Consider the following 25,242-nt stretch of genomic DNA (forward strand, 5'->3'; position numbering starts at 1 on the left):
ATGCAGTGGACAGGCAAACACCTGCCCCTCAGTAGGACCAATGACAGGGTATGCCAGAATCATAACGATGACAATTAAAAGCATTTCCTTCTGTTTGAATGGCCCTATAAATGGGTAGGTTTGTCAAAGAATTTCCCAAAAACCAGGGGTAAACAAAAACAGAGTTCCAAAAGGTCACAATGGCTGGAGGGATCCAAGACAGACAAAATGAAAATGTACAGTTACTTTGAGCACAGAATGTAATTTCCAATAGAGTTCTACTCTTTGAGGTTATAGTACTGCTTTTAACATTGTTTATTCCTGGTAATACGATGCCAATCCATGAAAGGTGTATGGCCACATATACATCCAGACTCATTCAAAACGGGACAATTTTAAATTACTAGTAAACCTAACTTGTACCTCTTTGGCATGTGAAAGGAAATGGGACCATTCATAAAAAAAAAATAAGCAGAGACAGGTAATATGTGCATCATTCACATAGTTAATAGGCCTGGTGTCAAACACAGGCTATGAGGAACATGTAATACAGTTAAACAAGGAGAAAAAAAAAATATATATATATGTCAATATTCAGATACTTGTTTTAAATTAAGTGCTTAAAGTTCATAACAATAATAAGTTAAGGTCAACAAGGAAATCCTCACTATTTGAGGCCAGAGGGAAAAAAAAAAAAAATCTACAAAACTGTCTCATCTTAGGTTTGATAAAATCCGTTTATGTTTCAATTTTTGCACCCATAAAGCAACAGAAGCCCTATACTAAAGTAAAAGATTGCAGAAACCATGATCTTGTGCAGAGCTAGGCGAGACACACAGCACGTTTAGCAAGAGAACTCTGTTTCAACCATAGACATACATTAAGACATACAATCGTATAATTGCATTTAGTACATATGGATGCAACAGAAAATTAGCATTAAAGAACACCCTTTTCAGCTTACAAAAATTATATTTTGTGCACCAAAATAAATAAGAAATTACATGTTTCTACCATTTAGAGTATATTTGGTGTTTCACAACAAAGTTCAGTATGTATGCCAAAATCTCAATATGTGCTGTCATTAAATTTTAAACACCTTCAGTATGCCTTCAGATTCTCATTCTCTCCTAGTCAGAATGTTTCAGGACCAGTGCCTTTTATATTCCACACTCAAGAAAATGGCTGCAGAATTCCATCACTGTAGAAAGTCTCTTGAAACATTTAAGGTCTAGTTGGCCATCCGCAACAAGAATCACTGGAAAAATCAAAGTATGTGTGAGGTAGCAATTATTAATTCTATTCTTCATGGAAGAGTAAACAAAAAGGTGGTTCTGTACAGGTTGGTTGTGCAGAATGTTGACTGCTGAAATTAAACAATATGAAACATAGTGTTTCTAGAAAAATCTAATGCTAATTAATTCAAAGGTGAAATGTTCCATAACTGGAAATGAAACTTGAACAAACCACTATAACCCAGAGATCAAACAACTTCTGAAATAACTGGAAGCAAAGGGAATCCTCCAAAAAAATAAAATAAAATTCAAGGTCTTAGCAAGTTCAAGGAAGTCAATGTGAAAATGTACGATGTTGAGGGTACACCCCATATTACTTATATGGTGTTGAGAGAAGTATTGATTTGCATTGACATATGCAGCAGTCAGCGTAATGTGGGAACGAAGATCCCTTTCTGCTTCATGGTAATTTCCACATTCATTCTGCACAGGTTGCCAAGGCTGTTCTATGAAGATGGATTCAAAGAAAAGCCACATCCTCCCTTCTCTCCAGATCTCGCCCCATGCCACTATCCATAAGAATCTTCATTTTTGGCATAGCATGTCTCATGTAACTGTGCTTATGCTGCTGATTTGACAAGACAAAGTGTTTTACTTCTGGAATTATGGTGAAAGGTGTAATTTGTTTAATAGTGTTTCAATTAACAGTACATGATGAAAACCTTTTGCTCACACTTTATGCTCATCAAAAAATCTAAAAGCAATGTCTTCATCCAAAAATACAGAAAGTACACATCAAAAGAACTAGCCTTTAACAAATTCACACTTATAAAATGACCATCAATCATCAGTAGTGAGATTCACACAAACATCTCCTGTCCCTTTTCAATGAGCTCTATGCCTACTTGCACACCCAAATTATGACATACTACCACCACTTTTTCCATTTTGTTCTTCGATGACTAGCAGAAGCATATACCCGCTCATTGCTGATTGGCAGTGCAGTGACTGTGTAGATATTCTTCTTTCCATCATAAACTGGCTTCCTGTCTCCAAAGATCTGGGGCTTAAAATGCTGCACCATGTACTCCACCACTTCCCTACAAAGTGGGATAGATAAAAAAAACTTGAATGTAACAAGTACCAAGGACTAGCCACTGCAAATATTACAAGAAAGACTGGAAGAAGTACACTTTCAAGTGTAAAATACATATTCCGAGATTACATGGTAAAAGGGAGTTAGGGCACACTTTATGCCAACAGATCCATCCGCTAAAAATTTCAAGGCAACACATTCAATACCTGTTAACCCGCCGAGGGCATTTGTCAGGCTTGATGTCCACTTCATAATGGTACACGTCCATCTTGGGGATGTCCACTTCAAAGTAGTTGGCAAGCAGCTTGATGGGCTTCCCCACTGTGCCAATTCCAGGGCGACGAGGTGCCTGGAATACCTGCTGCAGTGGAGGCAACAACGGCCCCACAGGCACTGCAGAGACAGAGGATTGTGTAAGAGGTAAGACTGGGCACAAACAAGGAAGGACATTATCAAGCAAAGAGACCAGGCCAAGTCAGAAGAACATTAGCCTACAGAGGCTTGACTGAAGAAAGTTAGCCAGTGAAAAGAACAACATGGGGATGAAGACATTCTGCATGGGGACATTAGGACAGCATAGCAGCTTTCACCCCTGTCCCTTCCCCCCATCTTCACACAGAAGCCCAACATGCCTCCCCTCGCCATGGAGAACGCACATTATCAGCCCTTTTGTCATGGAAATGTTTGGGGCCAAGCAAAGGGAGCACTAGGACACAAAGCCTTCTCCAGCAGTGATTAAGCATGCCGTCTGTGGATGGTGGTAGGCAGCATTCACTGTCGCCAAGCGATTTCAGCCACCCAATAGTAAATCTAAGAAAGGATCCTGATGAGCCTGTCACCCTGCACAAGCTGTACCATTGTAACTTTGGGCAGGTTTCTTTTCAGGGACTTTGACACTCACACCCTGAACATTTTCTAGTGCATTTAAAAAAAAAAGAACACAACTCACCGGCTCCTGATGGTCCTGGTTCCATCCCATACAGCCTGCTGTGTTCCTGTGAGGACTACAGTTCCCTTTAACAGTAACCGAGCACCAGGGTGTCAAAGGGGCTTGCTGCTCCAAATAATCCTGGCCACGATGCTGTGGAGTCTCCGTGCTGCTCTACTCTTACTGTTTGTAGATCCAAAAAGGTGATGTCAAAAACAAATCCAAGTCTGTTCCCAAGTATTCTCCAACACACTTTTAAAAATGCTTCCCCCACCTTTTCCTAACAGTCAGCACTTCCCTGTCTTCCACGCCACCTTGCAGAAGATTTTATCTGGCTGCACCTCTTTTCTATCCTGTCCCCAAGACCCCCCCACCCCCCTGCACTGCTTAACCCCCAGTGTTTAATAACTGTAAACTCAACTAAGCTAAAAGCAGGACTGCACTGTCCAGCCCTTGTTGATGCTTGGTTGAAGGCATCTTTATTTCGTCATTTGGTCAATGATGTCACCCGAGTGGACTCGTCTGGATTCAGTGGCCAATCCGGTCAAATTGGTACTTACTACTGTCAAATCCTTCTTAACCGGTTAGTTTTATATGAAGCCTGCTTTACGTCTTTGAACTACTGTCAGGTTTATAGGAAGTCCAGGTTACTGGCCGTAGTGTCCAGACTTTCCACTTTACCACTCAGACTCTTCAACGCACATCTCTTGGGCAACCTGGATGGGCAGCTTCTTTTAGCCGTTTTTTTACGTGAAGCTGTCTAGCGGCTTACCTCCTTAGTAAGTGTCACTGGTTTCCTTTCTGTTTATCATGGAGCAGCCTCTCTGGAGTCATGAGTCTCCTATCCATCCGATTCCTTGTATTATCTATCCTCTGCACAGCTCCGGAAGCAAAGTGGCCAGACTGGACCAGCGTCTAACCAATCAACAGTTAAGTCTGGCTACTCTTCCATCAAGTCCCAACCAGGAACTCGCTCCGACTTTTTTGTGCTCTTTGTCCAACCCGTAAAGTCGGCCCGATTGTCTCTCTCTCTCTCTCTACTGTTTTCCCTCTTTCCAGTCCTCTCTGATTACTTAAACTGCCTATCTGGACTCGGATCTCGCTGTCCAGCCCTCAAGGAGAAGTTACCTGGCTGGACTCCTTTCAGCTCAGTTCGCCGAGGAGCACTGTTAGTTTCTTTTCGGCCTAGTGCACGGAGTTCTCCGTTTTCTTCCCCCTCTTTCCTCGGTCCCTTGCATTGCCAAGTCGGACTCCTCTATTTGGTTCCCGGATGTGGCGTGGCTGGACTTCTCTGTCCAGTGCCCCACTATAGCCCTTATGCTTCTTACTCTTTCAAGAAGCTTGATTCCTCAAAGCCAGAAGTACACCTGATGCCTCCGCTACATGAAAATCCTGAACTGCTCTTCAGACTGGTTTGTCGCGTCTCACTGGCCCACACCGCCCCAAACTCCAGCTCCGTGCACCGGTCTGCTACTGGCCGCTTTTCTAGCAGTGGGATTCCAGCTGAACAAAGAGGGAGGAAGCGCGGCTTGCATCCTTCTCTGGCCGGACAGCCGACGATACCTGGAACAGAGACACCTAGCTGTGGAGGAGCGTTCTACCACAGGTTTCATTTATTAATCAAATCGAGAAGAGTCGCGAGTGTTGATCAAATAAGATAAAGTCAAACCCGTTTTTGAGATATGTAAACATTGGGAATTTTTTTTCTTTTCAGATTTTAAATGGGTACAGAAGACTTAGCTTCCTAATATTTAATGTTATATTTTTAAGCATTTTTATTTTATCAATATTAACGTATATTAGTATATTAGTAATTTATCCATTAACATCTAAAAGAAACTTTAAAAAATTAGGAATAATTGATGCAAAAGTGTTACAGCAACTAAGCCATTAAGTAAAGAGGAAATCAGAGTTTAATATTACAAACTGTCAAGAAAAAAGTTGAGTCTCTTTTTCATTTTTATTCCTTTTGTGCTTTTACTAGTTTTTCTTCGTTTCTAAACATTTTAATGTCCATACAAGAAAGTGAAACAGATTATCTCACAGATTATTCTGAACTTTAGATGTATGTACCAGTCAAAAGTCTGAACACGCCTGGGCATTTTCATGTTTTTTTTTTTTATAGAAACTGATACCTTTTATCAAACTACTGTCATTTGGATCTAAAAATATAGCCATGACATTCTTAGGGCTGCTAATGACTAATAGTTCTTGAAATTATTCATTTTTAATTTATCATTTACACGTGACTGCAGAGACCAGTTTTCAGCAGCTATGCTCTTTTAGTTTATCTGTAATTAGTCATGTTTAAACGCTAATTGGTTATTAGAGAAACCTTTGTAATTGCATTAGCACTGCTGAAACCTATTATTCAGTTCACTTGGATTGCAAGGAACTGGCATTACTAAAGTACAGTTCTGAATTTAAAATGGCCAAAATGAAACAGCTTTCTTGAGAAATATGTCAGGCTCTTTGTTTTTTGAATGAAAGTTATCCCATGTGAAAGATTTCCAAGATATTGAAGATTTCATACAATTGTGTATATTACTGTCTTGAGAGCAAACTGGATCTAACCAGGAGAGATACATAAGGCCCAGATGGAGAATTTCATAAAAGAATATGGACATCAGAGTTTGTAGAACAAGACACAAACACCTTATAGGTCTTCAGTTGGCTTCTTCCTAAAATACAGACCAGATACCAGAGTCATCTGCAACGGAGAAAAAAACAACTCCAGGATGCTGACCATAATACATTTTCTCAGTCATCTTTCGTCTAATGTCTGTGTTCTTTTGCCCATTTTAACATTTTCTTTATATTTGCCAGTTTCAAATGAGGTTTCTTCTCTGCCTCTAAGGCCAGTATCCCAGAATCACATTTTCACTGTTAAAGACAACACTGGTATGTAGCATGAATTTAAGGAACAAGCTATCTGAGGCCCTGTAAGGTGCTGGTTTTTCACACCCCGTGTTCTTCTCCTCTTATGCAGTTGTCCATCTGGGCCTTCCCCTTCTTTTTCTCTTTTTGTTAGACGCAGTTTGTCCTCTCCTCTCAAGGCATTGATAGACGCCTTTGTATGAAATCTTCACTTTCAAGGCAATCTGTTGCATGGAATAACCTTCATTCTGCCAAAAAGCAGTAAACTGATATGTTTCTTCAGAAAGCTGTTTGATTTGGCCATTTTGAACTTTAAGGATATCAGTACCTAGCAATCAAAGAGAAAAAAATAACATGTTTCAGTGGTGATAATGTGATTACAAAAATTTCTGTAAAAATTAATGAGCTTATAAAAATGACTACTTAGTAATAAGATATAGGAGTTGAACATTGGAACATTTAAGGAATGGATGCTGAAAACTGGACTTAGCCATCATATGTGAATAATAAATTAAAAATCTGTAATTTCAAGCAGTAACAGCCAATAGCAACACTACTGATATATTGTCTGTATTGTTAAATCTTCTTCTTTTGGCTGCTCCCATTAGGGTGTTGCCATAGCAGATCATCTTCTTCCATATCTTCCTGTCCTCTACATCTTGCTCTGTTACACTTGTCACCTGCATGTCCACATCCATAAACCATCTCTTAAGCCTTCCTCTTTTCCTCTTGCCTTGCAGTTCTATCTTTAACATCCTTCTCCCAATATACCCAGCATCTCTCCTCTGCACATTTCCAAACCAACGCAATCTCGCCCCTCTCAACCGTCCAACCTGAGTTGACCCTCTAATGTACTCATTTCTAATCCTGTCCATCCTCGTCACACCAAATGCAAATGTTAGTATCTTTAACTCTGCCACTTCCAGCTCTGTCTCCTGGTTTCTGGTCAGTGCCACTTTCTCCAGTCCATATAACATAGCTGGTCTAGCTGGTCTCACTACCATCCTGTAGACATCAAATCACTCCTGACACTTTTCTCCACCCATTCCACCCTGTCTGCACTCTCTTTTTCACTTCTCTGCCACAATCCCCAATACTTTGTACTGTTGATCCCAAGTTTTTAAACTCATCCAACTTTGCCAGCTCTACTCTGTGCATCCTCACTATTTCACTCAATTCCCTTTCATTTACAGACATGTATTCTGTCTTGTTCCTACTGACCTTCATTCCTCTCCTCTCTAGAGCATATATCCACCCCTCCAGTGTCTCCTCAACCTGCTGTCTACTCTCACTATAGATCACAATGTAATCAGCAAACATCATAGTCCACGGGGACTCCTGTCTAATCTCGTCTGTCAACCTGAAAATCACCATTGTAAACAAGAAAGGGCTCAGAGCTGATCCCTGATATAATCTCACCTCCATGTTGAATGCATCTGTCACTCCTACTGCAGACCTCACCACTGTCACTCTTCCCTCGTATATATCCTGTATAACTGTTACATACTTCTCTGCCACTCCCAATTTCCTCATACAATACCACAGCTCCTCTCGAGGCACCCTGTCATATGCTTTCTTCAGGTTCACAAAGACGCAATGCAACTCCTTCTGGCACCTCGCTATACTTCTCCATCAACTCCCTCAGAGCAAATATCGCATCTGTGGTGCTCTTTCTTGGCATGAAACCATACTGGCACTCACTAATTATAACCTCCATTCTTAACCTAGCTTCCACTACTCTTTTCCATAACTTCATGCTGTGGCTCATCAGTTTTATCCCCCTGTAGTTACTACAGCTCTGCACATCCCCCTTATTCCTAAAAATCAATACCAGTACAATTCTGCTCCACTCCTCAGGCATCCTCTTACTTTCCAAGATTCCGTTAAAAAATCTGGTTATAAACTCCACTGCCATCTCTTCTAAACACCTCCATTATCCACAGCTATGTCATCTGGACCATCCTCTTCATAGCTGTCCTTACTTCCTCCTTGCTAATCTGTTGCACTTCATGATTCACTATCTCCACATCATCCAACCTTTTCTTTCTCTCTCATTCTCTTCATTCATCAGCCTCTCAAAATACTCTTTCAATCTTCTCAACACATCCTCCTCACTTCTGAGTATGTCTCCATCTTTATCCTTCATCACCTTAACCTGCTGCACATCTTTGCCTGCTCGGTCCCTCAGTCTAGCTCCTTCCTTAATGTCCCACCTGTCATATAACTCATCATACGCCTTTCCTTTAGCCTTCAACACCTCTCTTTTCACTTTACACCTCATCTCCTTGTACTCTAGTCTACTTTCTGCACCTCTCTTACTGTCCCACTTCTTCTTCGCCATCCTCTTCCTCTGTATACTCTCCTGTACTTCCCCATTCCACCACCAGGTTTCTTTTTCCTCCTTCATCTGTCCAGATGCCACGCCAAGCACCCTTCTTGCTGTCACTCTTACTACCTCTGCTGTAGTTGCCCAGTTGTTTGGTAACTCTTCACTGCCACTCAGTGCCTGTCTTACATCCTCCCTAAACTCAGCCTTGCAGTCTTCCTTTTTCCACTTCCAAACTTTGATCCTTGGCTCTGCCCTCACTCTTACACACCCAACTTACGGGGCATATGCACTAACAACATTCATCATCACAACTCCAATTTCCAGCTTCATAATCATTACTCTGACACTCTTTTCACCTCCAAAACACTCTTGACATACTTTTCCTTCAGAATAACTCCAACCCCATTTCTCCTCCCATCCACACCATGATAGAACAATTTGATTCCACCTCCGATCTACCTGGCCTTACTCCCCTTCCATTTAGTCATTCATCTTCTGTATGGAAACTACATTTTGGGGATATACTACTGTGTATTTATGAACCAATTGATTAATATTGTGAAATTTATTTATTATTTTGAAGTGGACTTCTTTAACCTTGTGAGGTAGAAAAAACTGCATACAGTACAGACTTGTACTTTGTACTTTCTATACCTTACTGAGGAAGTCCATCCAGTGGGGGAATTTTTAATATTACATCACAGGTGTGTCATTAGTGTTTGTCAAATTTATGAAGTGCTATTCCTTGAGCACAATCACAACTCGAAGGAATCATAGAGGGCAGCAAACCTGCTTTTCCATTTATTACATTGTAAGAGTGAAATTAATAAATAATAAGTGTTTTTTTGTACATTGCAGCTTACATGCTGCATTCCATGTACATGTTCATATTCATACTTACAGCATATAATGCCTTTAGAACGTAGTCAGACTCCTTCACTTTTCACACATTTTGTTATGTTTCAAGCTTGTAGTAAATTCATTTACATTCAGTTTTTCCCTCATTAAGCAGCTCTGAATATTCCAGAATGGCAAAGACAAAAAAGGATTTCTGGAAATTTATTAGAAATAAAAAAACTGCTATTACATTGACATAAATATTCAGACCCTTTTCTATTACAATTAAAATTTGTCTAGGTGTATATCACATTCTATTGGTCATTGTTGAGCTGTTTCTTTTGCTTGCTTGGTGTCCACCTGTGGTCAGTTCAATTGACTAGACGTGATTGGGAAATGCACACAGCCATCTATAAAAGGTCTCACAACTGAGAAAAAACCAAACCATAAGGATGGAGGAATTGCCTGCTGAGCTTAAAGACAGGATTGTTGTCTTCATAACTCACCACCACCCAGCAGTCATGGGAGAAGAGCCATGAGAGGTGACCAAAAACCCAACAGTCTCTCTGGCTGAGTTCTAGAGCTCAAGAAAGGTAACCATCACTGCAACACTCCACTGATTTCATCTTTATGAAAACAGCGGCCAGACAGAAGCCTCTCCTCAGTAAAATACAGATGAAAGCCTGCTTGGAGTTGGCAAAAAGGCACCTAAAGGACCCCTCAGCTTATGAGAAACATGATTCATCATATGCTGAAAATAAGATTAGTGTCATATCCAGAGGAAACCATACACCACTCACCACCAGTGCCATACCATTCCAACAGTGAAACATGGTGTTTGTTTTTCAGCAGCAGGGACTGAGAGACTAGTCATGGTTGACGTAAAACTGAATGAAGCAAAGTGTAGAGATAACTTTAATAAAAGCATGATCCAGGTCACTCTGGACCTTAGATAAGCTGAAGGATTATCTTCCAAAAGGACAGTGACCCTAAGTACAAAGCAAAGACAAGACACGAGTGGCTTTTGAGTTATCCAGCCAGAGCCCACACTTATCTGGAAAGACCTGAAAAGAGCTGTCCATCGATGGTCTCCATCCAACCGGACAGAGCTTATAAGGATTTTCAGAGAATGACAGAAAATGCTCAAATCCAGGTATGTGAAGCTTGTCACATAAAATCCAAGTAGACTGCAGACTGGAATGGTTGCAAGGACTTGTGTCAACAGGATATTCCAGTTTTTATTTTTAATTAGTTTGCAATAACTTCTAAAATCCTGTTTTTCCTTTGCCAATCAGAAGTATTGAATGTTGCTTGATGGGAGGAGGGATGGATTGCAAAGTTTTTAGCAACATGCTAAAACACAACAAAATGTTAAAACACAACAAAATGTGAAAAAACATTAAGAGATCTGAATGCACGGTATAAAGAGAATAAAAAGAGTCAAGCACTTGCTTGTGGTAACAAGAGTACCAGTGACATAAATGGCATCTACACCCTTGGGAGTCCAAATCTCTTCCTTTACCCATGACAATCACACGGCTACTACTTTAAATGTGAGCACCCCATCTGTGGTTATTTCTTGCTCAAGCCAGTTGCTTGTGGCATTGGCTCTGATCCACACAAAACTAAAGCTGGATTAGGTTTTCCTGCCATTTTAAGATGTTAGTTTTAAATAGACTGGATTTTTTTCCCCATTGTTTTGACTTTAGAATATAGTTTATGTAGATTTTGTGAATATTTCGCCTCAGATCAATAATATGTCAAAGTGTGTTCTAAAAATGGATGGATGGATAAACTCCATGCTAGTTTGGTGATAAGACTAAAACCTCAATACATCTCTTGTTGGGTAATGGGTAACATGTACAGCCCTCCATATTCCTGCTTAACTTTATGTTTTTAAATTCGAAGTGTTGACCTTTTATAAAGCCAAGCTGTCAAAACAAGGAACCAGTACTGTACAAGTGATAGAAGTAGCCCAGCATCTACACCGATGCCTATTCAGCCAGTGTGGGCCAGGATACCATTTGCAGTTTTCCATTAGAGTCTCTCTGATAATTGAAAAGTATTTTAAAATTGTAAAGAAATTTGACTAATTCTACTTCAAATTCCATTGTTTTCTGACCAATTGACAAATCTAAATACTCCATGTACAGTCTTTTCTATGTTAGGCGGAAACTTCTGATAAGCAAAAGCAAGCCTCAATAGTTGTACTGATTGCATGGTGTCATTCACACCAGGGTTTGGGCATAAAACTAAAAAAGCTGCTTTACAGGAACCCTTTATAGTCAAACTGAAGATGCTGAAATGGTAACAGACTGCACATGTGTGCATATCCTTTAGGGAAAACATAACACAAAAGAACATTTTCAAACACAGTTAATCCAATCTTGATTTGCAGGGAGCTGGAGAATATTAGACTGCAAGGCAGGAAAACAAGCTGGGACATGGTGCCAGTCCATCAAAGGACTCATTCACATACAAAAGGGCCAATTTGTGATCACCAGTTAAACAAACCTGCATGACTTTTGGGATTTGGAAGGGAAAACCGAGAAGATATGCGGAGAATATTTCAAATCTACATAGACAGTCACTGGAATTTAAACTGTGGACATCTGTGAAGCTGAAAAAAGAAAAATGAAAACACTTCAGTGAATTCTAGCAAAATCCAATTACAGTTGTAAGACTTTTCTGAAGGGATTGAAACAAAAATTTAAAGCCACTATATCCCTTCAGTACAAAGGAGGTGTTTTTTTCCCCCTAACTTACCATATAGGCATCTTTCCTTTACCTTGGGATGACAACTCCTACTACAGTCATTTTAAACAGCATTTAGTAGTATGGACTGTGATAGGACAGAGGAAAAGCCCCGAGTTGCACATCAGTCTTTTAAATCATACACAACAAAAAAACCCAGGCCAAAAACATGCACTGACACAATCAGTTAAAGTAAGCATAAAATTTCCATTTATTACTTTCACATAAACACAAATAAAATATTCCCTGCAGGCTAAAAATTAGAGGAGAGGAAATTCACATCGCAATGCAGCAATTGTGTGGGCCTCCTGCGGACAGCAGCAAGCCCAGCGCTGCTACACCTGGTACTGCTATCACACACAGCCACAGTCCACACACTTGAACAGTACAGAGCGAACAACATCATTTTAAGAACAAATAAAAATGACAGTAACTTTTTCAAATATATAGCAAACAAACTTTTATAGAAAGAACTTTTCCCGACTCACTCGCTCTTTTGAAATGGAGGGGGAAGGTGGAATTGTGGCAATAGAGGAAAATAAAAACACACCACGAAAAGTGTGACACAGTAAACCAGACTGCTCTCCCTGGTTCACTAGTGGCTGCTGTTCCAATGCAGGCCATCAGTTTTTGGCAAGGCCAAGTCCAGCTAGTCAAGGTGACCCCTAGAACCCGGTATAAGTACCTCGCTTGGATGGGTTCTTGTCTGGGGTGGCTGTTGCCTTGGCCTGCAGGTCTATTTAACAATCATATTGCTCAGCTGGAACAGTTAAAATGACATGTATATAGATACTGTATATAAAACATACAAAATAATCTTTTCAATAAATTAAATGGTGTAGTTTGTGGCCATGAGCAAGTTCATTCTGAAAAGTCTAAAAGTTGCTCCTACAAAGTGCACATCTCTCACTGATTGACACAAGCAAAATCAAATAAAAAAAAAAAAAAAGAAAAAGATCCTGGGTGTTCAACAGTCAAACGTATGTGTTTTAAAAAAAAAAAAAAAAAAGATATATATATATATAGCCTTAATTTACTTTCTTTGTGAATTAACTGTAGTTAATATTGCTTTGCAAGGATAAAAAGTCCATGAAACTGGAGTTACATTTGCTTTGTTTCCCCCAATCCACTCGTCTAAAATGGCAACATCCAGCTTAAACAAGTATTGCAGTTATCATTTCTGTTCAATAGAATCCTCTTTAGTAAATTTATAAAGCTACTAAATTAATCCCAAAAAGTCCACTGCAGGTAAAAGTGGCTTGCTACAGCTTTCATCTGTGGCACGGCCACAACTCTTTTGAAAAGTTACATAGGAATGAATGCAAATCCAGCAGCATTTATGACCTGGAGAAGGAGGAGAAAAAGGTGGAAGAGGAGGGTGACAAGGAGGAGAAGCAGGGGTGGGGAATAACGTCCCTCAGTGTTTGCTCATTCCCCACAGCACTGACATGCTTAACTCATCTCTAAACTCATTCCACACAAATGGGTTGAGGGAGAAAATTTGAAGAGATTTGACAGCAGTAGTACTGCCTGCTATAATAACTTAATCAGCACAGACGCTGTGTGTGGATGTATTCACACACACAGACACGCACGCACACACATACATATTACTCCTATAACTACACGCTTCTATTTCAGGTTTAAGATTTGTCGCCCTCTAGCAGAAGACAAGATTGTCTTATCCCATTAAAGGAAAAAAAAAAAAAAAAAATCTATTCTGGCAATAAATTTCAGTTTAAAAGGAAGCAGCACATTCTCCTCATACCCAACTTTGTGCTACAGGAAAACGTATCTCAACTTAATGCCTTATTCAGATTCAACAATGCCCTTACATAATTAATAAAGGAAAAAAAAAAGTAATGCTGTTTAAAATTTGTTTCACTGCACTGCAGAGAGATGATGGAAAAAAAACAGAATAGTACACTTATCTAAGTGCCACCTGCGTGCTTGGCATTCAGCAGATATGCTCCTCCAAAAAATCAGTCTGCCCAGGTGGGTCTCAATAATCAAAAGATCCAGCTTCAACAAAAGATAATGTGTAGGGGGGTGCTACAGGGGCAGTCTGAGGGAATGGGAGAAATGTTGGGATGAAAATAAGAGAGTATGATGCATTGTTTGGAGAGGAAGTGGGAGTAAAAAAATAAATAAAATGCTGCCACAGATACAGTATACAGAATAAAAATAAAATCCTGATAATAAACTTTAAAGAAACAAAGTACATTAAGTTCACAGGCAATTACAGCAGTAAGCTTCTCCAATTCCCTTTTTAGGTTTGATGGGCTGCAGTAGGGCCTGAATTTAAAACGAGTCTCTGCTTTTGGAAAAAAAATAAGAAAAAGCCATAGCTCTGCACATTCGCTCACACGCATTCACTCTGCACAACGTTGAAGAGCTTTACAAGAAGACACCTCGTTTTTAAACAAGGAAGAAGAAAAAGAAAGAAAAAAAAGGTGAGATCATTTAAAGACATTAAAAAAATAAAATTAAAACAGCAAGTCAAAATATGCAACATTAAAAACCTTTCATGCAACCCTCATAAATCTTTGAACCTTCGGCCTTTGTGCCTTGAGGTAAAAAAAAATACCAACTCCCGCTGAAACGAAGAGAGTCAAGTCCTGCCTATCAGCCCTGATCAAGGTCAGCATCAGTAAAGAATGGCTCAATGTGTATTTCAGTGCGTCCGGAAATCCTGGATTGCTGGTAGGAAGCAGTCTGAAGTCGGCCCGGCCAGCTTGGAAAGGACAGTGGGGCCAGGAATGCTGGTGTCAGAACCACGGTTAGTGCCCAAAGCGTGCCCTTGTAATGGCCAGAGGCACAGCTCAGGCGAAGTACATTGTGTGCTGAGTGTCGTAGTGAATTTGAACGGCTTTGGCCAGCGCTTGGGGGTCCCGGCCATTACTCTGTCCAGACACATGGCTGCCTTCCGCACTGAAAAAAATGAAGAGTAAAAGAAAAAAAAAACAGTTTATTATTAAGTGTACAGGAGGACATGTTAGATGGTTCAAGAGTTCAGCAAAATGCAAGAATAGTCAGCCTGGAAAAAAAAAGCAAACATCTCCTTAGTAAATGTACAATGTAGACACAAGATTTTTTACAGATGCTGCTTTTGACATCTTTTGGTTGGTAAAAAAAATAAGAAAGGGTCAACCACCTTACTCCAAATATAACTCAGCCATAACCAGTTGACTATTTTATGCTATTAAATAAGGTGAAATGTCAACAATGTGTTTTAACTTGGCTAAAGTTAGTTCTAACTTTCCCCATTTGGGGGTGCAAAATCAGAGGACATTCACATGAAATTTTCCACTTTGAAAGTTCCATCTGATCCCTTTGAACCAAACACAGGTTCACCACCTTGTGTGTATGCAAGCACTGATCTGATTCGTGTAATTTTAAAAAGCCATGACCCCTATGTTCTCCAAGATTAATGTGCAATGAAGTCACAATTATCAGGCATTGAATAGTAACACCTGAACCAATGGGCAATGGTAAAATATGTTAAAGTATTGTACAATAGTAAATATTAAAAGCCACATTTGTGCAGACATAATAGAGAAGTACACAAATATTCAATTACATTCAAAACATTATACAACACAGCAGTAGTACACCTACATCCATTTTTTTTTTAAAGTATGCATCTTCTAAACACCAAAACCCAAGAGACCTCTGAAGGATAACTTGAAAAATTATAACAGGTGGCCTCTATTTGTTACCCTGAACTTAACTTGATTTCACAGAAACATTACAGGACTTTCATAGACTTGTGGCATACAGCACTACTTTGCCAAAAAAGTAAACTTGCAGATTACACTGCTGCCATGAAGAGATGCACAGGATTGCCAACAATGTTAAAATATTACATCACATTCCACAATTGTTCTCTTAATATCAAATAAGCCACCAACACACCACATAATACTACACTATAACCATAAGCCCACTGACAACAAGCAGGACAAATCCTTGCACTCAAAATGTCAACTTATCTAAATTAGTACTATACTGCCAGGCACCCTATTAAGTGTATGTAGTAAAAAGTACGGTACTAGCATAGGACCACCTCCAAGTCTTAATTCAACTTAACAGTTGAGTTTTTCTTTAACCAATATGTGGTTTTATTTTTGCAAACCGTATAACTTAATTGATTGCCTGATGACTTATAGAAAGATGCGCCCATAACAAGTTTCATGATGTTATGCTCATGGCTTAAAAGGGACAAAGTGAGGAAATCACAAGAAGAGAAATTCAATCAGGAGGTTTCTTGTTAACTCTATTTCATCTGCTAGTGCAAACACAAACGGAATAAAAAGTGTTTCTCTATATCATTAAAGGATAAGTCCGGTATTTTTCAACAACATTTATTTATATAGCACATTTTCATGCAAATAATGTAGCTCAAAGTGCTTTAAATGATGAAGAGAAAAAAGACAAAAAAGAATTAAAATCAGAGAACACTAATTAACATTAATTAATAATTTACATTGAATAAAAGTAATCCAAGTCAAAGTTCTCTTCAACGACAGGGTGTATATGCAAACTTGTGTTCTAAAAAGTTATAAGTTTTCTATAAATCTTAAAAAATATCTTGCCCTTTACAAACAAGGATAATGGGGTATCACCAGAAAATAAAGGGTTGAAGACTTAACGAAGCCTTCAGGAAAACGGGCACAACAGCGCTAGAAGATCAGCACTCAATTGGTAAATGAGACATGGACTGCAATTTTCAGTTGTGTGATTTTGACACTGTGCGGTGATGAAATCAGCAACTACAATCTTCAAATCTCACATATCCCACAACACAACGTCTTATAATTTGACATTGGCTTAAAGTTATGTCTACACTATTACCGTTTCAATTAAAAAAAGGTGTTTTTAAATGAAAATGATCTCCATCCACACTAGTGTTTTCACATCATTTACAAAAGTATCTCTACCCACATTAAAACAACCAAAAATACATATTACACAGATGTTCACTTACACTGGGCATGTGTGCATCAGCAGAAAGATGGAAGAGATGGTAATGTGGCTGGCCACTGGATTTATGACAAAACTGCACTAACTAATAATTTTTTTGTCTTTTGCACACGTATGCTTCATTCAAACTATATAAAACCACAATTTAGATACATGCGATACAGGTAAGCAACACAACAAATGCCATGCAAAGCAACTCTTCTGTGTCTGCTTTGTTGGAATGTGGGTTCCTTTTGTAAAGGGTGACTAATTGGGAAATGAGATGTTGTAATAATCAGGATCCAAATCAGTAAGGGCTATGTAACAAGCATAGACACATCAGAGCATAAGTAAGTCTGCATTTTCACCCATCCACATTACAACACTGAGCCAAGTGTTTTCAGAAGTATATGGCTCTGGAGAATAATTTTCAAAAGCTTCTGTTTTCAGGGGTTGAAAAAGCCAGGGTAGTGTGGACAAAAGACTGATGCCTGCATTTTTCAAACAAAAATCTAGTAGTGTGAACAAGGCCTTAAAGGAGTTGAAGGCCAAAATAATATTGAAAATTGGACACCCACAACATTCTCATTATAATTTAAACATTTGGACATTTTCTTATCATGAATGCTACTACTGTGTGACAGTGAAACTTGTATTTGTCTTATGGTCAAATACATATGTTGATCAAGTTGCATTTTTTTTTTTGGGAGGAGATTTTTTTGTACTTTTAAAAGCCCACAGTAATTTATATGCATTTTCCTGTAACACTGAAAAAGATGAACTGGTATAACATATTTAAGGCTGGATAAGTACGATTACGATGCTTGCAGAAGAACATTTTTTTTAGAAATAAGATTTAACTGTTAACTCAGTTAAATCTGCTCCTTAGCAGGTTTAAGACATTATTACACATTAATTTATAGATGCACATTGGAATGAGACATGGGTTTAGTATGCATTTATTCTTCATCATTTGCTGATGTGCAAACTGCAAGTCTGAAGATATATTTCTTGTCTCTGAAATACATGAAACCCCATACTGCACAGCACAGCCTACCCTAGAGACCAGTGTTCTACACTGGTCCTTACATCACAGTGAAACAGTAGGAACTCATGCGACATGTTTATGGGGTCATTACTGTATTCCAACCTTGCAAGTGCTTGTGGCTTTTAGCCCACTAAAAACTCACTTTGATTTTTTACACATAAGAGTGGAACGGAGGTCTGTTTGATTGTGACTGAAGATAAAAAATACTCCATTTGTGATGAGATACAACACACTGTGTATTCTGATATACCCTTTTTGGCACTATTTTTCTGAACCATTACTGAATTACTGAGCTGTTCTTGATTCTGCATTAGTTGTGTCTCATCTTTAATCATTTATCTGTTTCAGATTATAGGACATCTGGTGTCAGAATGTTTCTTGCATAATTCCCCATTTCATATACTGATGACACCATACTGTGTAAAAACTGCAACAAAATGGATGTACCTAATTTAACACTTTCTGCCACGTTTCACACCTAATAAATTGGCTGGTTCTGAATTAGTTAAAATGTTCAGTTTTGCCAGTCAGTTCTCAGTCTGAATGGCAGGCATTATCTATTGTTCATGTGCCTGCTTACATTAATTGGACTGTGTACACATATGATGTAGTCACTGAGTATGCACTCAGCTATCCTAAAACATCCAGAGCGATCTAATAAAGAGGCCATAGTAATTCTGTGTGTGTGGAAGGAATTTCTTTGTAAACACTGTAGACATAACAGTACAAAAATTACTGGAATGTGTCCTGTACAAACCACATAATCTTTAAATAATTTTTCAGAGAAGCAATAAATTAAAAGCATCAAAACAATGGCTACATTAACAAAAATGTCAGTGGGTCTTATTCAGCTGCCTAAATGGACTGCGCTGAAAACTGTAGGTATGTCGGAATGAAATTGAATATTCCAGCTGTCGACGAGGCTCACTGCATTAAATCTTATGAGATGAAGCTTAAAAGCAATAAAGGACTACTTAAACACATTTATGTCAGGCTGAATGGCCACTTAGGGGCGCTGGATGGTCTTTTCACCTTGGACCCCTACAGATTTTTATTGAAGAGCATCTCAACGGCTAGAGTTTATTTTTTAATTTTATTCTTGTCCTCCCTGGCCATCCGAGTAGAACATCTGACTTATCATCAGAGACTTAACAATGAATCCATAAATAAGAACCCTGCTTTATCTATTACTTGTATATCTGTGTTATGCAAGTGTGTATTGATTTACTTAATTTGGCACCTCATTTATTCATTCATATTCTTATCTATTTCTAATTTGTTTATCTTTTCTTGTAATGTTTTCTTTGACATCTTAAGAAAAATTTTAAGCTACATTTATATCAAAATGTGCCATAGAAGCTAATGGTTTAGTTGTTGTAGGTACATTAAAATATACACCCAATTTTTTTGTCACTAAATTTGTATGAAAATGTGCTATATAAATAAATGTTGTTGTTGTTGTAAATCATCCTAATAGAATGTAAAACAGTTATATTTATACTTCACACTAAACTGTGTGCATAATGAATACGTCACATACTGTATTTACAGTGTTCCATTTATTTCAAGTGCAGTGTAAGGACCTCAAATTTAAAAAAAAAAGGCCCTTAGTCAAAGCAGTATAAAACTGGGACCAACACTTCTTTAAACAAAAAACAGCTTCCAATACTCGGTTTAAAAAAAAAAAAAAACAAAAACAAAAAAAGCAATCCTTCGAGTTGAAATTAAAACCGAAGAGTTGCACTTTATGTGGCATACCTATATCATACAGATATACTTGAAGCCATGTCAGATACTAACTTGGGAGGTTATTATTAAGCTAAACAATACACTAGTAAGTCCACATCTAGAACACTGTGTGCTACTTTAGGTTTTCATATTACACAAAGGGCATACTGTCCATGAGAAAACTGGATACAAGCATGAAAATTATGAAGGGAATTAGTATGGGAGATGCTAGCTGTTATGTTAAAATTCAACTAGAAAGCAAAGCACAGTTGGGAATTGATTAAGGGAAGAATGTTTGAAAATATTTCTTTACACAGAGGATCATGGAGAGATGGTAGTATTGTGGTAGGTAGAAGTCATTTGGGGACCTTCACTTTTTAAAGTGATGATATTTTAGAAAAGGTAAATGAATGGAATCGACAAGCTACTGAAAAGCATTGTCCTTGTCAAAACAGTGCCTATAAAATAAATTTTATTTTATAAAATGGCTTTCTATAGGGAACACCATACTAACACACTTTAGATAAATGTTTACCTACTGGAAGAAAGGAAACTCAAGGGTTTTACTGTGGACCTTAAAGTGAGCCCGATGTAGCAACTGACCCAGTAACTTTGTTGTTATAAATCCACTGCCCTGTTCACTATACCATTCACATAAAACTACTTTTCAAATCACACCATCAGCCAATTACCTGTCATGGTCCTTGTCCACCAGGTGATAGCGTGCTCGGAAAGCTACCAGACGAGCATAGTAGGCAGGTGCTGGTATGGAGACAGAGCGAGTGCAGCGCACATATGTGTGACACAGTTGGTAAGTGAGTAGTTGAAGTTCATCGGCAGTGAAGCAGTTGTCATCCCAGAGGACATGATAGTGCGAGGGGCGGCTGGTGCCCTGTGGTGTAAATAAAATGAAGATACACGTTACTTGGAAGATTAAAAATATAAAATGTGTAATCCACATTTTGAGGTTCCAAATTTACAGGTAAGAGAACATTTACCTGTATTCCAGCATGGCTACATAAATAGAAATCAAACTCAGATGGGTGGGTGATAGTGCTGTCAACAGTCGTGCCTGCTGGAACATTCCCACTTTTCCCCACCTATATCAAACCAAAGAAAATATTAAGATGACCACAATAGGAGAATAAAATTGCATCACGGGAACAAGACCAGCAAGCAGAAACTTCAGCTACCAGTTAACATCTCACCCTTTCGGCCTTATCTGCACAAAACAGTCGGGTATGATGCCGCTTCTGCACGACTATGTACGTAATTCCTGGTCGGTAGTCCTCTTCTAGGCTGATACAAGCTTTCCGAATGGCAATTAGTTCTGGCCATGCCACCTTGAGTAAGAGCACCAAAAAAAAAAACAAACATTAACTTCTACAGTTCAGGGAAAAGTTTCTAAAACATCCCTAGCTCAGAATGCACACTTATTTACCTGTTTCATTTGGCCTTCAGATACACCACCACGATAAAATATTATTCTGGTGGGTTTAAAGCGAGTTGACTTATAGAACTGAATGAGTAGCTCTCTGACCATATTGGAGAGATCTTGAATCACTTCCTGACTGAAAAGCTGCTCCTGAGAAAGATCCTGCCGAGAGGTCTGGACTCTTACAGTGGCACAGTACCTACTGGGGTGCCCATCCATGCTGCCCACCACAGCTGCTATAGAAGGTTTCTTCCCATCACCAGCTGGAGGGTGCGTTACATCTGCTCCCAAAAAGATGACAGGCTGCTGGAAAACAGAGGGCCTAAAGAGGGAGAAAACAATCAAAACTCATTAATGGCATGTAGAAAAAAAAAAAAAAAAAACAGTTCTCTATCCATGATTCAACAGCCATATGTTATAAAAGGTTCACTCATGTGATGCGAGATGTAAGAATACTATAGTAATGAAACTAAATCTCACCTGCATGCTATAAAGCATTACTCACCGCTGATGTGGCACAAGGACATTGTTGATTCCCCCCAGTTTTGCATTGATTTTCAGGCAGAGATTGGACAGAGTCTGAGGAGAGGTCTTAACCACATTCTTTACTTGGACACACTGCGTGGCCATCCCTAGCAAGGTGTCTCCCACCCGCTTGACCTCAGCTGAGGATATAAAAGGGGTAAGAAAATTAAACTTAAAAAATAAATGATTTTATATATTTTACATTGTAACATCCTTCGTCTGTTCATAAAAAGGACCCGTTTCTCAGGTGGCCAAGGACTACCAGAAGGGACGAGACTGCAAGCAGAAGCCAACAATAAAAAAACTCCTGTGAGTGTTGGGTTGGGTAGGCACAGATAGAGCACTTATAGAAGACTGCTCTTCTGCTGCAAAAGTACATCAGCCTGGGTGTGTGTTCACTGGCTAGCCTTAGGTAGAATCCTAACTTTGGATTTGTGAAAAATGTGGCAGATAGTGTTGCCACTGACTCCAGGTGAGTGGTGTGAGGCAGAGCTGGCAGCATACATGTGCTGGTCTTGGGCAAAGTAGCTGGGAGTGCATGAAGCAACAAAACATAACATTGTTGGAGAATGGCCGAAGAGGAAAAAGCAGGTTTAATTGCAAAGACACCAACAGTCCTTTTAACAGCCAACTATTGCCAGAGTGCTAAGTCTATTACTATGTCTCTTGCACCATCAGGTTATTACAAGGTATCCTATATAAATATTTTTCATCATACACATAAATATATAATTTCTCATAAGAACATATGTTGCTATAGGAAACACCTTGCTGTTCAGCACTAAAAATATCCAGATAAACCAGAAAGTTTCTCCAAATCCCAAGCCCTTACCATAGACTGGAGTCTTTCCAGGAAGGATTACTACAATGAGCTGCAGGCCAACATAGGACATCTTCAAGTGCTTGAACATTGGTTCCACGCTATCTGCACCTTGGGCATATTTACAGAAGCAGGGTTGGCCTTGAATGGGCATGCCGGCATCCTTTGAAATCTTACGTAACTGATCTGTGAAGCTCCTGAAAATACAAAATTAAACAGGATTTCATTTGTTTTCCAGTCAAAATCCCAGAGACATTGCTGGAGTGTTTAGGACCCCGAAGGTTTTATCACTAAAAGCAGTGGTGTTACTCTACATGAACACTGTGTTAAACTGGGAGAACAGGATTTACAAAGCTAGGACAGAAACCATCTATGAAGGGCAGAAAGACATGCCATGCCTCAGAGAGACTAAGAGTTCAACTTTCTGCCTTCTATTGTTCAGTGTTGTATCTTGCGTGTCAGTTTACCGTGAACTGAAAAAGCTGGTATTGGACTTTATGTTGCTACTCTGAATTGTATTTGTGCTTTGTGATAGACACTACATAAAGACTGAATAACAGCGTTCCCATATTATATGTTTGTGATGCATCATTTGGGAAGATCTGGTCAAAAGTGTACAAGGAAGTATTTTCACATGGTAGCAATGTATTATTGTGTCATACTAAAGAAACTGTTATGCATTCACAATCAGAATTAAAAAAGGACAGACACCAATTTGCTTTAAAACTCCAACAATCCACACTATTGCGTCACAGATGGATCCCAACCAGAAATAGAAAGAAGATTGCAAACAAGAACTCACTTGAGCAGGTCTTCTCTGCACTGTTTCTGCGGAGCAAAGCAGGCCACAGCCCACACTTTGATCTCAATGCCAGCATAGAACTGCTTTCCCCTCATGTCCCAGACTCCCTGGTTTGGCGTTGCCACCGTTTTATTCTGAGGAAACAGTCACTCTTTTTAGTGCCTCCCCCTAAGAAAGGCAGAAGCATCAACATCTGAATCCTGCTCTTTTCAGAATACTGACCCCTCTTTCAGCATGCCCTAACTCAAACATACATTTGTTTTAGCTTTAACAGCATAAATGAAATAAAAATAAACACCTCACGCACAAAACACAGCACTGAACACCATCAAACATTATATTTTAAAAAAAAACAAACTTAGTCCCCCCACCCTCTAAACTCTCCTGATGCTACTTCCCTACCCCTAGAACCCTGTGTCCCCAGACCCACCCGGTACTCACCCTGCCACAGTCACTCCCAGTCTCTGTACTCACCCGGCCCCCATACTGTAGCATGGGCGCTGGGAGGACCCGCCCAGTCACCTCGGTCATATCATTGTGAACAACGATGCCAAATTCTTTTAAGTAGGGGTCCGGCCCTCCCACCATGCTGTTGCTCTTTACCTGTGAGGTAGATAGAGGTTAATAGCAAGGATCACATAAGTTACTTCCATTCTGCTGTACCAGAACATTTTAAAAGCAAAATTCTACACAGGAATGAGTAAAAAACCAACAAGTAGAATTATGTAAATATTACAAAGTCAGCAGAGGGCTTTGGTCTTTTTGAAAGTTTATATTCAATGGTCTAATCAAGAAAAAAAATAAATCATGGACATTAAACAGAGAATTACAGTATTAACTTGGTAAGGAAGTGCCATAACTCACCAGCCTGCTGATCTCTTCTTGTCGATCAGGGGCGGATCGAGCAGTGGCCTTTATCATGGTAGATGTCTGATTATCTGTCAATTTCTTGATGCATCGTTGCCCAGCTACAATATTACAAACCTGCAGGACACAAAGAATTGAGTCACATATTTACCTACACAACTACAATAGAGATTTTTTGGTGAGCACCTTACCTCCAGGGGCAAATACGTGTGTTTTTGCTCCTGCCCCACCTGCAAACAGGGCAGATGAGGGTATTTTAACTGTAGAGTGTATTTCTGTTTGAAGTACTGGGCCACTGTGCACTCCATGGCTTGACCATTCTCTAGCTGCAGAGGAAACCTAAAGTAAAAAATAACAGAAAAAGCAACAGTAACTACATTACAGTCTTAAAGGTCTCTGGATTGGTTCTGTAGAGAACACCAAGCTTTGCCCTATATTGTACATTAACAACCCATCCCTTATACCAGAAAGACACTCACGTCTGGTGACTGGCAGGGCGGCGAGTAACATTGCACACACGGTACTTCCTCTTCATCTGACCACAGTGTGTCACCTCCACTTTGAGACCTGGAAAAGAATTCAGGTCAATGGCATCAGGGCTTGCACATGGCTCATCTCTCTAGTTCAAGCCCCCAAAACCAGATTCTGTTTAAAAAACAAACTAGGTACAATTTCCATTTCTTGAAGTTTGTTAATGTAAACTTTTTTTATATGCAATTTTTTTTTCTCCTTTCAAAAATGTTTTGCATCAGGTAATGAATAATACATTATATGCATAAGTAATAAAAGCCCATTTTGTCTATTTCAGTAGCAATCTTAGATCTAATAATGTCTCTCAGAGATTATGTGTGAGCTCAAATAGCACTGTGGCAAAAGGACTTGCTTGAAAGAACTGAGCTATCCCCTAAATTTTACATGCATAATCACTGACTATGTCCACATTACCAAGTTTTCTTTTAAAATTCAGACATGAGGATGGATGAAAATGAAAAGTTTAAAAAAAAAAAAATATGGACTCTA

The 25,242-nt window shown here is 39.2% G+C and overlaps 2 protein-coding genes across 5 annotated transcripts in view; both read right to left on the reverse strand.

Annotated features, from left to right (window-relative positions):
- The window catches only part of LOC120517142 (protein argonaute-1), a 37,489-nt gene extending 32,737 nt beyond the window's left edge, over nt 1-4,752 (reverse strand). The window contains exons 1-4 of one of the 3 annotated variants that reach the window (XM_039739290.1): nt 4,367-4,752; nt 3,260-3,421; nt 2,517-2,703; nt 2,194-2,314 (exon numbers count right to left, since the gene is read on the reverse strand). In XM_039739290.1, the coding sequence (XP_039595224.1) occupies nt 2,194-2,314; nt 2,517-2,703; nt 3,260-3,284 (333 nt within the window). In that variant the 5' untranslated portion in view covers nt 3,285-3,421; nt 4,367-4,752. Of the gene's footprint in view, nt 1-1,078; nt 2,315-2,516; nt 2,704-3,259; nt 3,422-4,010 lie in introns of those variants that run through there. The other 2 variants (XM_039739289.1, XM_039739291.1) reach the window with 2 other exon arrangements.
- An 8,088-nt stretch (nt 4,753-12,840) lies between these two features.
- LOC120517178 (protein argonaute-4) overlaps nt 12,841-25,242 on the reverse strand; it is a 29,568-nt gene continuing 17,166 nt past the window's right edge. The window contains exons 7-18 of one of the 2 annotated variants that reach the window (XM_039739340.1): nt 24,702-24,789; nt 24,414-24,561; nt 24,220-24,339; nt 23,830-23,958; nt 23,356-23,489; nt 22,566-22,750; nt 21,714-21,873; nt 21,215-21,530; nt 20,982-21,116; nt 20,772-20,873; nt 20,466-20,665; nt 12,841-14,966 (exon numbers count right to left, since the gene is read on the reverse strand). In XM_039739340.1, the coding sequence (XP_039595274.1) occupies nt 14,858-14,966; nt 20,466-20,665; nt 20,772-20,873; nt 20,982-21,116; nt 21,215-21,530; nt 21,714-21,873; nt 22,566-22,750; nt 23,356-23,489; nt 23,830-23,958; nt 24,220-24,339; nt 24,414-24,561; nt 24,702-24,789 (1,826 nt within the window). In that variant the 3' untranslated portion in view covers nt 12,841-14,857. Of the gene's footprint in view, nt 14,967-20,465; nt 20,666-20,771; nt 20,874-20,981; nt 21,117-21,214; nt 21,531-21,713; nt 21,874-22,565; nt 22,751-23,355; nt 23,490-23,796; nt 23,959-24,219; nt 24,340-24,413; nt 24,562-24,701; nt 24,790-25,242 lie in introns of both variants that reach the window. The other variant, XM_039739339.1, reaches the window with a different exon arrangement.

This window comes from Polypterus senegalus, chromosome 17, assembly GCF_016835505.1.
Source record: "Polypterus senegalus isolate Bchr_013 chromosome 17, ASM1683550v1, whole genome shotgun sequence".
In the NCBI taxonomy this organism is placed as follows: Eukaryota; Metazoa; Chordata; class Cladistia; order Polypteriformes; family Polypteridae; genus Polypterus; species Polypterus senegalus.